General features: G+C 38.3%; 1 protein-coding gene across 5 annotated transcripts in view; it reads right to left on the bottom strand.

The window, feature by feature from the left end:
- The window catches only part of CCDC93 (CCC complex scaffolding subunit CCDC93), a 53,548-nt gene that overhangs the window by 28,460 nt on the left and 11,477 nt on the right, over window positions 1-13,611 (bottom strand). For all 5 annotated transcript variants that reach the window (XR_013957200.1, XM_080620952.1, XM_080620953.1 and 2 more), the window contains 4 exons: window positions 12,522-12,578; window positions 4,870-4,970; window positions 1,870-1,909; window positions 346-438 (listed from right to left, as the gene is read on the bottom strand). Coding sequence is in view for 4 of the 5 variants with exons in the window: in XM_080620952.1 (XP_080477078.1) it covers window positions 346-438; window positions 1,870-1,909; window positions 4,870-4,970; window positions 12,522-12,578 (291 nt within the window). In the remaining variant the exon portion in view is untranslated. The remainder of the gene's footprint in view (window positions 1-345; window positions 439-1,869; window positions 1,910-4,869; window positions 4,971-12,521; window positions 12,579-13,611) is intronic.

Raw genomic sequence — 13,611 nt, 5'->3', positions numbered from 1 at the left:
AGTAAGTCTATGAAAGTTAAAGAAGAGGTGGCTGAAGTTACCAAATTTAAGGAAAATTCCTTATAGTAATAAAGGTTCAGACTATTCAGCTCCCCCTGTCAACTAAAACCTGGCCTTTTAAAACCACTCAGATTCCAATGCATAAGCATTGTTTTTGGTATTAAACACCAACAAACATTTAATGTTGTGCATCAATTTCAGGTTCCATATTCTCCTGTGGGTCAAAATTCTCACTTCAGCAAAGCTTAAGAGATTTTCCCTCTTCCAGAGAAGGACTGTGCAGTGATAGCTGATGCCCTCCCCTCCCCATTAGTAACATCAATGCCTACTATCTATGTGGCACACCTCTTCAGCAGCTTGAAGGTCATCTTCATCACAAGGCTCAGCTTTTCCTGCTGCTGCAAGCCCTGGAGGTACTGCAATTTTTTTATCTTCAGCCTTTTAAAGAAGAATTAAGAAAATATTATATCTAGTTGCAGTATTCTAAAGTATTAAGGAGGACAGCAAGGAGAAATTTGCAACATAGCTGTTCTGTTTTTATGAATATATTTCAGCTGGAACATCCTCACACTCCAATTCATGCTAACTGAAATGTAACCCTTCCTGATTTCACAAGAATTCCAGCTGTTCAAGCTGGGTGTCTACCTTAATCTGGGCACATCTGGGGCAATGATCCTCTATTACACAGTCTTCTGAGAGCAACCAACCTCACATGACAACTACCTACCCCAAAATATAGGAGAAAGCGGTTAGGTATTTTTCACAAAACGTATTTTCTAACAATATCACAAACATACAACATCAAGTGTTAAACTGCCTAGTTCAGTGAGAAGACTAATAAGAAGTGACTACATACAAATTTCTAGGTCACTCTAGTGCACCACCAACCTGAATAATCTTCCACTTCTGCCTTAAAGGAGATTTAATTTACACAGCAAGCATGATGACCATCTAATACACAATATTTCAAAGTCAGTAATGCTTTTGAAGAAAAAAAAATTAACTCTATAAAAAATCTAACTCTATTAACTCTATATGACTGCAGTCTGGCAACTACTTTGAGGAGAAAAAGGTATGCCTAGATTGGAAGAACATCTCAATTGCTAAAATTTAAATGCTAGATTTGTCTGTGGACTATTGAGATAACAAAGAAGTGCAATGTAAATATACTCAATGTACTGCTGGGTCCACAACACACTGCATTTCTTCACTATCTCTGTCTGTAATAAAAATTTGTAGCTAAAGTAATATCTGCACTGAAACAATAAAACCGGAAATACTCTGACAAGGACATTTTATGATTCCATAAGCATCAAAAGCACAGCAAGGAAGCTGCTTTTCAAGAGGCACTACGATTTATTTATGGTATGCTATCACATTTCTCTTATCACATTAAATAACATGTTATGTAATAAATGCCTACAAAATTTCTTACCAAGCTGAATGGTTCTTTGAAAAAAAAAAAAAAAAAAAAAAAAAAAAAAAAAAAAAAAGGAAAACCTCTTAAGGATCACATCATGGAACCTTTAGTTAAAAGTTATTCATTAAACACACAGGATATGGTCATTACCTCACATTAAAAACCAAACAAAACACCTAAACTCCCTTCCTTCTAAGAAAAAAAAAAAGTTTGCAAAATGCAATGTTTAATTACAAATGAAAGAAACCATTTCAAAAAGGAAGGTAAATTGCATCTTTCATGGCATGTAGATTTTTAGTTCCAGTTTACCATTTTTAAGAGATGGTAATAATAGAAGCTGCAGCTGGTTGTTGTTGTATTACTTTAAGATCTTACAGTACCCAACACTTCAGCAAAACCAATGCAATTCTTCCCACAATTTCAGTATTTAAAAATAGTGTATTTTTTACCTGTTCCGTTTTTCCTGCTTGTCTGCTAAATCCATATCTCCTAAAAGAACAATAACGAAATGAAAGACATCGTTTTTTACAATGCATTGTTCTATCAATTTTCAACATAAGAAATGCATCAACAGCCAAATTCAGGTTAGTCTTGGAATGCTTCAAATAAACTAAATAAGCAGGTACTGCAGCATATTTGAAGAATAATTTTAGCTCCATCTACTCTTTCCATTATGATTTCCAAATCTAGACATTTCATGTTGTCTTATAATGCTCATGAAAGGAAAAAACAATGCTCTCTTTCCATTTGGAAGTTATTCCTGAGCTATTATTAGATATATACAACTGAATACTCGAAAGGCCTCAGGAAATTGTCAATACAATCTCTACTCCTCAAAAAACATTCATGCTTGTGTGCTTTGATGAATTCACAATTTCTTTCTGAAGCATGGCATTCAGAGCTTTAAATACATACTCAAATAGACTTCTTTACATCTGGTTGTGGTTTTTTTTGAGGGAGAGTATAAAATTATCATTTGAGCTACGTTGTTATTTTGGAAATATTACCTTAAAGAAAAAGACAGGTAGAAAAATTTTAGATACGAGCGATCATCTTTGGTATTATGAAGCACTAAAGCCACCATCAACACAGATGTGAAAAGTGATGTTCCTGATTAACTTACAGCTACAGCTGTCACTCTTGTTTGTCCAATTCCTTAACCACTGCAGAAGCAGGAGCCATTTGGATGATAACCAAGAGGCAGTTTGGAGAAAAAAAAAAATCCTCTCCTCATGATTTTCTGTGACTGCAGTCTACATGCAATAAGACAATGAAAGGCTCACTTCAGCCATTTTAATTTTAAAAATTTTCAACTCTATTCCTAAATCTAACAAACATTTAGGATTTGCCTTTTTCAGCAGCATTCTTGTTTCCCTAACAGTGTTGAAAAGTGGAAAGTAATCCCCACTGCCCCCACAGATTTCTGAGAGTAATCTTGGAGTCATTGTACTCTTGACAATTTATTACTAGGTTCACAGTAGACATACTATCACCTTCCCTAAGAGTCTCCTTCTCTACCAAAACACGTGAAGCAGATATTTGTGTATTTCACTACTGTGGTCTTCTTAGATGTTCTTTATTTTTGCACCATACAAAAAATAGTTTTCTGATCACAAGTTTTATGCTTTGAGAATTCATTAAGAAATCAATACCAGAACACATTTAAATCCAGCCATTATTTTCTTCCACTTTCATTCAATTAATGTTAAGCTCTTCATATCAAATAGGTAATTGTATGGTCTTTCAGTAAGTCCTGTCCTTTCTATCACGAATTTAAATAAATGTCCTTCCAACACAGAATCATAGAATCATAGAATAGTTAGGGCTGGAAAGGACCTTAAGATCATCTAGTTGAACCCCCCTGCCATGGGCAGGGACACCTCACACTAAACCATGCCACCCAAGGCCTCATCCAACCTGGCCTTGAACACCGCCAAGGATGGAGCATTCACAACCTCCCTGGGCAACCCATTCCAGTGCCTCACCACCCTCTCAGTAAAGAATTTCTTCCTTATATCCAATCTAAACTTCCCCTGTTTAAGTTTTAACCCACTACCCCTTGTCCTGTCACTACAGTCCCTGATGAACAGTCCATCCCCAGCATCCTTGTAGGCCCCCTTCAGATACTGGAAGGCTGCTATGAGGTCTCCACACAGCCTTCTCTTCTCCTCTTCTCCCTTTGTTTTTCTGCTAGGGCTCTGATATACCGTCAAGGTCACCTCCACAAATACTGACTCAAAGAGGTATTTTCCTTCCCCAAAGCTCACAATTTCTTGATCATCTCACTAATCCCAAGCGACTTCTCATGTGTGCGTACTGCTGCACACTATACAACAGAAGAGTTGTTCCTTTGTATTTTCAATGCCTTCTACTTTTCTGTTCTTATTTCCTCTGTGCTTCAACTCTCCATCATCCATTTTCATTGTTTTTTATACTAAAGACTTATCTTTTTTCCCAGCAAAACCAGTTTTACTTGGGTCTCAACTGTTCCACAGTACCTAATGCTAAAACAATTGTAAGAATCTACAAAAAACCATCTTTCATTTATTTATATTTTCAAGCTACATAGTGATTTCAAGTTTTGCCTTTAAAAAAAAAAAACAAAAAACAAAACAAAAACCTCAAAAACCCTAAAACAAACCAAACCTAAAATTACTCTAGAAAAATCAAACACATGAATTCCCTTAAAGGTCATAAACTGATTTATACATTTTTTGTTGGGAGATGTCTGTTAACACCAATATGGAATAATGACACTGAAACAGTACAAGAACTATAAATAAACAGACTGGGAATACACCAGGACTTTGTTTTTCCATACCAGCTCTTTGGATTCCTATAGTGAGCACTTACGAGGCAGCAATGACCTGATCTAAATCTAGATATTTCAGTAGGCATGTTTTCTGCTGAAGCCAGGAAAGAAATCCACATGCCAAGTAGAATAATCCCTGACACCATTACCAAATTACAAATTCCATTTTCACTGGGGAGGAAGGAATCTGACTCTAAAATGGATGAGGTAAATCAAGCCTAACTCTACTAGCATTAGAAAATAGCAAGACTCATTTGATTTTTTTCCCCACTTTCTGGGATTGCTTACAAAGAGGCAACACTGATTGACAGATGCCACCTAGAAGCATCATGAATTTAAGATATTTTTATGAAGCAAAGAACAAGTATGTTAAATAAAAAAACCTAAGCATAAAATCAGAACTTGGGCTCCCACTATTAAATAGTGCACATATGAGGACTGTCCAGTCCCCAGAGAATTTATAAAGGTAAGCAAACAAAATCTGAAACCAAAGAGAAGTAAGTCTGAAACAGTTTGATTCTCAAGTAGGGAAAAAACCCAAGCCAACCAACCCCAAAACCACAATGCAAATTTTATACAGAATGCTTCTAAATACAGACAATACAAACCCCACAGACAATTAAATGAAGCCTTTCACCTGCCATATTCAAGCAGCGTAGCATGAACCTTTGATTCTTCATCTAGCAGTTCTTCAGCTCCCTTCTGACGTTTATATTTTCTCTGGGGTCTGTAAACCTCCTGAAAGACAGTGAATGAATTCAGAGCTGGTAAAAGGCTTTTCTGAAATAAATGAATTGTTACCTAGAGTGACATATATACCACTGCTGGCTTTCCAGCTCCATATACTTACCCAAATAAACATCTTTCTCTTTTTGGAATGATATGATAAAATCTCATTGAATTTACTTCTAAACAATCTGCTACAGGACATGTCTTTCCAGGTTTTAAAAAATTACAAATTGGTATTTAGCAACAAACATGATTTCTTCAACCATCTCCACCATGTTTGAAAAAAAAGTGAAAAATCATATAATCAATATCTATTCAATATCTATGATTTAGCTGATAATGCCAGTGTCTAGAAATGCTACCTCCTTTACAGGCTAATACTGATTTGTAATCTCTGATTAGATAACTAAATGCAATTATTACTTACTCAATGATCACAAGTTACGATGGAATTAAACCAGATTTAATTGCAATATAAGAACAAAATATCTTAAGACATTTGGTATTAAAATAATTTGATATCATGGCATCCCAAAGTGACCCTATAGCTGGACAACAGTCCATCAAATATAAAAAGGATTCATGAGCATTATTTTGTGCTGATAGAGCTACTTCTAATTTAAAAAAAAAATAGAAACAAAAACGCCATTATTCTGACTGTTAACACAGATACAACTGTTACAGCACTGTAAATACAGCCTATATTAAAGCACCTTTTTATTACCTCCTTCCATATAGATCAACTGTGGCACTATAAAAGATCTATGTAACAACATTAGAGAAATTATTCTAACTAAGGCACAAAAAACCCAAAGCTAAAGAAAAAATAATCAGCAATCCTTTCTCTCTCATGAGAGCTTTCGCAGATTAGAACTTGGAACCAAGATAACATTTACTTTGACTGGAATTATTTTTGCTGCTTGTTTGGTGAAAGATTAGGGTGCAGTGAGTCTGTAAGACAACATTTCTGTTGCTGGAATAAAGATCTTGAGGTTGACTGAAGTCTAGTATTTAGTGCTTTCCTGCTAGTGCAGATATTGAAAAAAATCTAAACAAGAACCTGTGACCTCAAAGATTTTTTTTTACTCCAGTTCATATTTTTTAAAAGTATTCCCCTTGATCAACTAAATTACATTTTCTCTTCTCCTTTTCCTAAAATGAAATCCTAGCCCTTGTCACAGCAGAGGAAACCTTCATCATCACCATCAAATAATCAGCATCAAAAAGGAACATGACACTCTCTTCTGGTCTGTTCCACATTCATAGATTTTAAATATATGAATTTTAAATAGATGAATTTAAAATATGCTTACGTATTCTTGGTTGTTATTCAAGGATCACCTGCTCCAAGCTCAGGAGTGTTGCATCCCAACTAGAAGGAAGGGCAGCAAGAGGGCCAGGAGACCTCCTTGGATGGATAAGGAGCTGCTCAGGAAAATTCAAAGGAAAAAAGAGGCTTATAGAAGATGGAAGCAGGGACAGGTGGCCTGGGAAGAATACAGGGATCCTGTCCGGGAAGCTAGGGATCAGGTGAGGAAGGCTAAGGCCCAGTTAGAATTGAACTTGGCTAGGGATGTTAAGGATAACAGGAAGGGATTCTATAGGTACGTAGTGAGTAAAAGACAGACTAGGGACAATGTAGGCCCCCTTCGGAAGATATTGGGAGAACTGGCTACCCAGGATTTGGAGAAAGCTGAGGTTCTTAATGACTTCTTTGCCTCGGTCTTCACTGACAAAGTCTCTGACCGCACCACCCAAGTTTTGGAAGGTGAACGCAGGAACTGTGAGAATGAAGACCCTAGGCCCACTGTAGGAGAGGATCTGGTTTGAGACGATCTTAAAAAACTAAACGTACACAAGTCCATGGGACCTGACGAAATCCATCCGCGGGTCCTGAAGGAGCTGGCGAATGAAGTTGCTAAGCCACTGGCCATCATATTTGAAAAATCTTGGCAGTCAGGTGAAGTTCCCAACGACTGGAAGAAGGGAAATATAACTCCCATTTTCAAGAAGGGGAAAATGGATGACCCGGGGAATTACAGACCAGTCAGTCTCACCTCTGTGCCTGCCAAAATCTTGGAGCAGATTCTCCTGGAAGGCATGCCAAGGCACATGAAAAACAAGGTTGGTGACAGCCAGCATGGCTTCACTAAGGGGAAATCCTGCCTGAGCAATCTGGTGGCCTTCTATGATGGGGCTACGAAACTGATGGACAGGGGCAGAGCAGTTGACATCATATATCTGGACTTGTGCAAAGTGTTTGACACTGTCCCACATGACATCCTTGTCTCTAAATTGGAGAGACATCAATTTGATGGGTGGACCCCTCGGTGGATAAAGAACTGGCTGGATGGCCGCACGCAAAGAGTTGTGGTCAATGGCTCAATGTCCAGCTGGAGACCGGTAACGACTGGTGTCCCTCAGGGAGCGGTGTTGGGACTGGTCTTGTTCAACATCTTTGTCGGTGACATGGACAGTGGGATTGAGTGTGCCCTCAGCAAGTTTGCTGATGACACCAAGCTGTGTGGTTTGGTTGATACGCCGGAGAGAAGGGATGCCATCCAGAGGGACCTCGACACGCTTGTGAAGTGGGCGATGCCAACCTTATGAAGTTTAACCATGCCAAGTGCAATGTCCTACACCTGGGTTGGAGCAATCCCAGGCACAGCTACAGGTTGGGCAGAGAAGAAATTCAGAGCAGCCCTGCAGAGAACGACTTGGGGGTGTTGGTCGATGAAAAAATGAACGTGAGCTGGCTTCAGTGTGCGCTCGCAGCCCAGAAAGCCAACCGTATCCTGGGCTGCATCAAAAGGAGCGTAACCAGCAGGTCCAAGGAGGTGATCCTGCCCCTCTACTCTGCTCTCTCGAGACCTCACTTGGAGTATTGTGTGCAGTTCTGGTATCCTCAACATAAAAAGGACATGGAACTCTTGGAACAAGTCCAGAGGAGGGCCACGAGGATGATCAGGGACTGGAGCACCTCCCGTATGAAGACAGGCTGAGAAAGTTGGGGCTGTTCAGCCTGGAGAAGAGAAGGCTGCATGGAGACCTCAGAGCAGCCTTGCAGTATCTGAAGGGGGCCTACAAGGATGCTGGGGAGGGACAATTCATCAGGGACTGTAGTGACAGAACAAGGGGTAGTGGGTTCAAACTTAAACAGGGGAAGTTTAGATTGGATATAAGGAAGAAATTCTTTACTGAGAGGGTGGTGAGGCACTGGAATGGGTTGCCCAGGGAGGTTGTGAATGCTCCATCCTTGGCGGTGTTCAAGCCCAGGTTGGATGAGGCCTTGGGTGACATGATTTAGTGTGGGGTGTCCCTGCCCATGGCAGGGGGGTTGTGGAACGAGATGATCTTAAGGTCCTTTCCAACCCTAACTATTCTATGATTCTATATATTTTCAAATTTATATTACATATATTTTTAAATTCATCTATTTTAAATACATGAATTTAAATATATGAACCCTTTGAGGGCCAGAATGCTTAGGAGAAATACATTACAAAAGCCAAAATTGAAATCAAATTTTGGTCTTTCCACATATACATTTAAATTCAGAAAATTATATTCACATGGCACAAAAGGTTCAATGCAAGAAACTGTGAAGATTCTAAAAGAAAAGAAAAAAGATTTTTTGCTTGAACTGACTTTTTGTACAAACACAAACTATTATTTTCAACAAGCAATTCCTACACCATAACATTGCCAAAATAGCTTTCAATCTTTTCAAAGGCATGTAATCCCAAAGTAGTAAGTGAAAATAGATAGTATTCCTTGGCAAGTGTCTCCTGAATTTGTCAGTTAGCTTTTGCAATTTTTACTTTATTTCTGGTCTCAATTTCTGTTATCTTTGTTTCCAGGTATTAAATCTTGCTACATTTTTGACTGTCGAACGAAAAAACTTTTTATGATCAAGAATCTCACACTTAATGTACTTTCACACCTACAGAAAAGCAATGTAAGTTAAGAAAGTAATTATAGCTTTTATGATGGCATTCTATATTTTATCTGTGCTATACAAAGTGTAGACATCATACCATAAACATTAGTCTTGGCATCAGATAATTGAGTAGTTGAACAAGACCACTGCAAAATAATCATAATCCACTAGTCTGTCACCTTTCAGCAGCTATAGTTCCTTTTCCAATAACCATTACTAATATTTAATAATCCCTTGTCTGACCTTTCAGCCTGACCATGACCATAAATCTCACTGTATTGTCCCCTTGAGGAGAAAAGAACAGGCCCTTAGATCAGTTACAATAATGAATTCAGGCAAAAGAGTAATCTTTCAAACTTGGTGGTCCTCTTTTAGGAAAGTGGATTTCTCTTTCGATTCCAATGCATAATAATATAAAAGTGACCTGCAAGAGAGCCTTCATCTAATAGCTGCCACCTTCTTCCAGTTCCTATGGATAGATTGGAAAGCTTTGCACCTTCTCTCCTGAAAATTCACTTTGTATGTTCTCCTAGACTGCACTCATGCCTTAATGCCTTAAGAGATCTCATTAACTAATCTACCATTAACAAGATCAGGTGCCAGCTGGAGTTATAACAATAACAGATATAATTCTGACAGAGCTCATGTTTAAGAAAGAGGTGTTTGTCTAGCAATATCCTGAGTAATGATGTCAAAACAACAAATGACAAAACTTCATCTACCATGAAGATGCACCTAAAAACGACAGATCTGTGATTCAAAGGAAAAGACAGAATACACCTTTATCAACCCTGAAGATGGATCAAAACTCAGGAAAGCAGCCATTATGTTCAAAGGCAGGAGAGCTATTCAGAGTTATTTAGACAGGGTAGCCAAGTGGTACAAAATAGTATCAAACTTTTAAGATTGTATCTTGTTTTCCTCGCTTTCCATTATCTGTTTCATTATTGGAACCTGAAAATGGAACTATTCCCTTAGCTGCAGAAGTAGACACATGCATATCCACTCAAGGACCATGACCTATAAATTTTAAAGTAACAGCCCTAATATAACGGGTAAGTGAAAATCAATTCACTAGCTTCAACCAGCAAAGAAACACACGATTTGGCATACATGTAACTGCTTCATTGTTGCTGTGTCATTCTCTTCAAGCACTAAAAAGCAATTCCAGAAAACATGCAGAAAGATAGATAAAGGAAACCCCACAAAGCACCATGGGACTTTAGACAAGCCATTTGAATGGACCCGACGTTTACTAAGTAACTGCACACTGAAAGTACATTGCATTTTCTTTTCATACAAGTTCTCACAAATAAATGCATTAATAAAGCAGAATTAACTTAAATCCCTTAATTATTAAAACATTAAAACAAAGCCTTGAAACCACCTCTGTTCCTCAGCAATCAAAGCGATCCCTTCATCACTGTTAATCAAGTCTCTTCTGTATTTTTTTAAATTACACCAAAAATTCTAGGTACATACATCTCATAACAGCATTGTTATTACTTTGTCTCTTCAGTGACAACGTTGGTATCAGTCACTTGGACACAGAATCCTTAGTGCTAGCTAAAGACAATGAAGGTAGAAAATGGACACATTTTAATCACTTCGAAAATTAGGACAATTATTCTGAAGGTTGAAAATAAGCAGATGCTTAATGAATTTCAAGTGCTAATTGATCCAACACACATTTGGAATTTGCTTTCTTACATGGATTTGCATTCTCTCTCAATTTAAAGGGTTATAAAGGTGCACAAACAAAACAATAATAACCATTCACAAGGGGAGCTAACTTGTAAAATGGAAAACAGATCTCACTAGAAAGACACGTATTGCCGGCTGGAGCAGAAGACTCACTATATATCTGCTAATAGTTACAAAAACCCCAACCAAACCATGGGGAACAACAATCAGAGACTGTAATTGAAAATTTTAAAGCAAGAGTAATTACACAAATAGATTAACAAGGGATTTGCATTGGTCATCACCTGGAGACTTTCATAGCAACGTTTTTTTGTATAAACATACACTGTAATTCAACCACATACTAGGCTCAACAGCACTCACGTCATTAATATGGAAAACCAACTACATCCAAAACACGACAAAAGAGTGAGATGACTTGTCTGGTCTGTTATGTAAGCTACCATACAGCTTCTTATACTGGCACTTAACACCTATTCCATGGATGAAGAGTTCAGGGTGTCTAGCCAGAGCTACCTGAAGTTACAGAACCACACAATAGTTGAAGCTGGAAAGGACCACCAGAGGTCATCTAGTCCAACCTCCCTGCTCAAGCCATGTCACCTAGAGCACATTGCTCAGGATCGTGTCCAGACAGCTCTTGGGTATCTCTAGGGAAGTAGACCCCACAACCTTTCTGGGCAACCTATTCCAACACTCAATCACCCTCACAGTTCAAATGGAACCTCACATTTCATTTTATACTCGCTGCCTCTTGTCCTGTTGTCTGGCACCACCAGGAAGAGTTTGGCCTCATCCTCTTGACACCTTCCCTTAGGATACTTACACACATTGTAAGTGTGTAAGTATCTGTACACCCTGAGCCTTCTCTTCTCTGGGCTGAACAGGCCCAGCTTCCTCAGCCTTTCGTCATATGAAAGATGCTCCAGACCCTTAATCATTCTAGTAGCTCTTCATTGGACTTGCTCCAGGAGCTCCTTATCTCTGCTATACTGGGGAGCCCAGAACTAGATGCAATACTCCAGATGAGGCCTCACCAGGGCTGAGTAGAGAGGGAGGATTACCTCACTTGACCTGTTGGCAATGCGCTTCCTAATGCAGCCCAGGGTACCATTGACTTTCTCATGTACAAGGGCACACTGCTGGCTCAGGTAGCATTGATTTTCTCAGAAGAGTGGGGTTTCCTATCTACTGAACAGCCTTGGAAGTATCCCACTCAAAACATACCAAGATTTCTCATACCTTCTGAAATGATGGCCTGAAAATTTATCAAGTGCTAGCTACGCATCTGAACTCAGTGATACAGTCTATGTATTTTAAATGTTACTCCTTGCAGTGTTCATGAACAAGCTTCCAAAAAAAATACAAAACGTTTACTCAAGATTTAGAAAAAAATGCATCTGAAGAGGTAGAACATTTCCCACATATCAGGGAATCACAAGAGGTGATACCACATTTCTCAACCAACATGTGCTACTTGAAGAAAGTATTTTCAAAGTACAGTATTTCCACTGATAATTACAAGGAGTAAAAACGACAAGTGCTGAAATGCAGACATTTTAATTGAGATCATTGCTATTTGGTTAAAGACAAACAGTCCAACTGCTGATAACTTCAGAACAAACAGTCTGCTGAGGGTTTAACAGCTTATAAGCCACCTTGTGACTTTTGTTCGATAGCATGGAACTTCACATTCTCTCTGCAGACTGTTGATACAGATTATATATTCATACAGTGCACACCCAAAAGGCTTTCTGATACGCTGGTATTTGAGACCTGGTTTAAATATGAAGCTTGACATGTAACTTAACTGGGACCTCCTCATGAGGAAACCCAGGACTGGCTGCATTAATAAGAATTTACCACCACCCACTAAACCCACTAGTTTCTCGATCATAAAAATCTAAAATACTTACAAATATATCAGTGACAGCTTTGATAGCCTTCTCTTTTCTTTGCATAAATTCATCATCCTGCAAGACATTAATGGAGGTGATTAAAAATACCAGGAACGGAGATTAAATCTCAGATACCGTAATGAGTTTAGCAAACTAAATGGCCAAATAGCTTCTAACCAAATTATCTGGTGAAATGTTAGTGATATGCTCTAACAGAAATTTATTTACTTCCCTCATCAGATGGGTGGTAGATGTTTAAAACTGTATCCAGAAATACAGTCTTTCTGCTCTCTGCTTACAAAGTACCTAACACAAATGCAATGCCAGCCCACTACCGGGGTCTCAAATAATTTCTACACTGTGAAGAACTGAACTTAGGCTGGACAATGTGGAAAAGAAAAATTTCCCCTACTATTATTTCAGTTTCTAAGCATTAAAAACAATAAAAATACCTAAACAATATTATCTAAACCACCCAAAGCTAATAAAATCCAGCTGTCTCTCCCAGTACTAGGTACATCTACCCTTAATGCTGTTACTGAACTAGAAACAAAACTTGGGTCCTAGGTTTTAAATATGGAATTGCCCTGGGATATGCATGAACAGAGCTGGTGACTTTGCACTAAAGGCACAAATCCAAGCTCATTCTCCTACACCAAGGAAACTTTACATCATTGCTGCAGAATAGTAAGAAGAGAGGATCACAACACTGTTTGAAGCATGTAATTTCAAAACAGGGGGCATCTGACTATTAGAAGGAATGTTATTAAGGTATCACACACAGTGCAAAATTACTCTTACCACTACACTTTTAGATAAAACTCTACCTATCACTCCTTTGGCAATTATATTTTACAGAGACAAATGTATTTTCTTTTAACCCAAACATGTCCCTCTCTGTCTTTCCCCAAATTGAGTTTTTGAATGAAGATTTTTAGGAACCTAGTTTTCAAGAACAAATTTTAGGGTTTGGATACAGGGAGAAAGGAGCTGACTTTGAACACTCTAAAACAAAACCCAAGGAGAACACTGACAACACATCAATTCTCATTTAGCTTGATCAGCTTCTTCATAGCATGCCAGGTGTTTTCAAACACATTTCAGGCAA

The sequence above is a fragment of the Psittacula echo genome, assembly GCF_963264785.1.
Source record: "Psittacula echo genome assembly, chromosome: 6".
Lineage (NCBI taxonomy): Eukaryota > Metazoa > Chordata > Aves > Psittaciformes > Psittacidae > Psittacula > Psittacula echo.
Note: the sequence above shows the minus strand (reverse complement) of the source record. Positions and strands in the feature narration are given on the sequence as shown.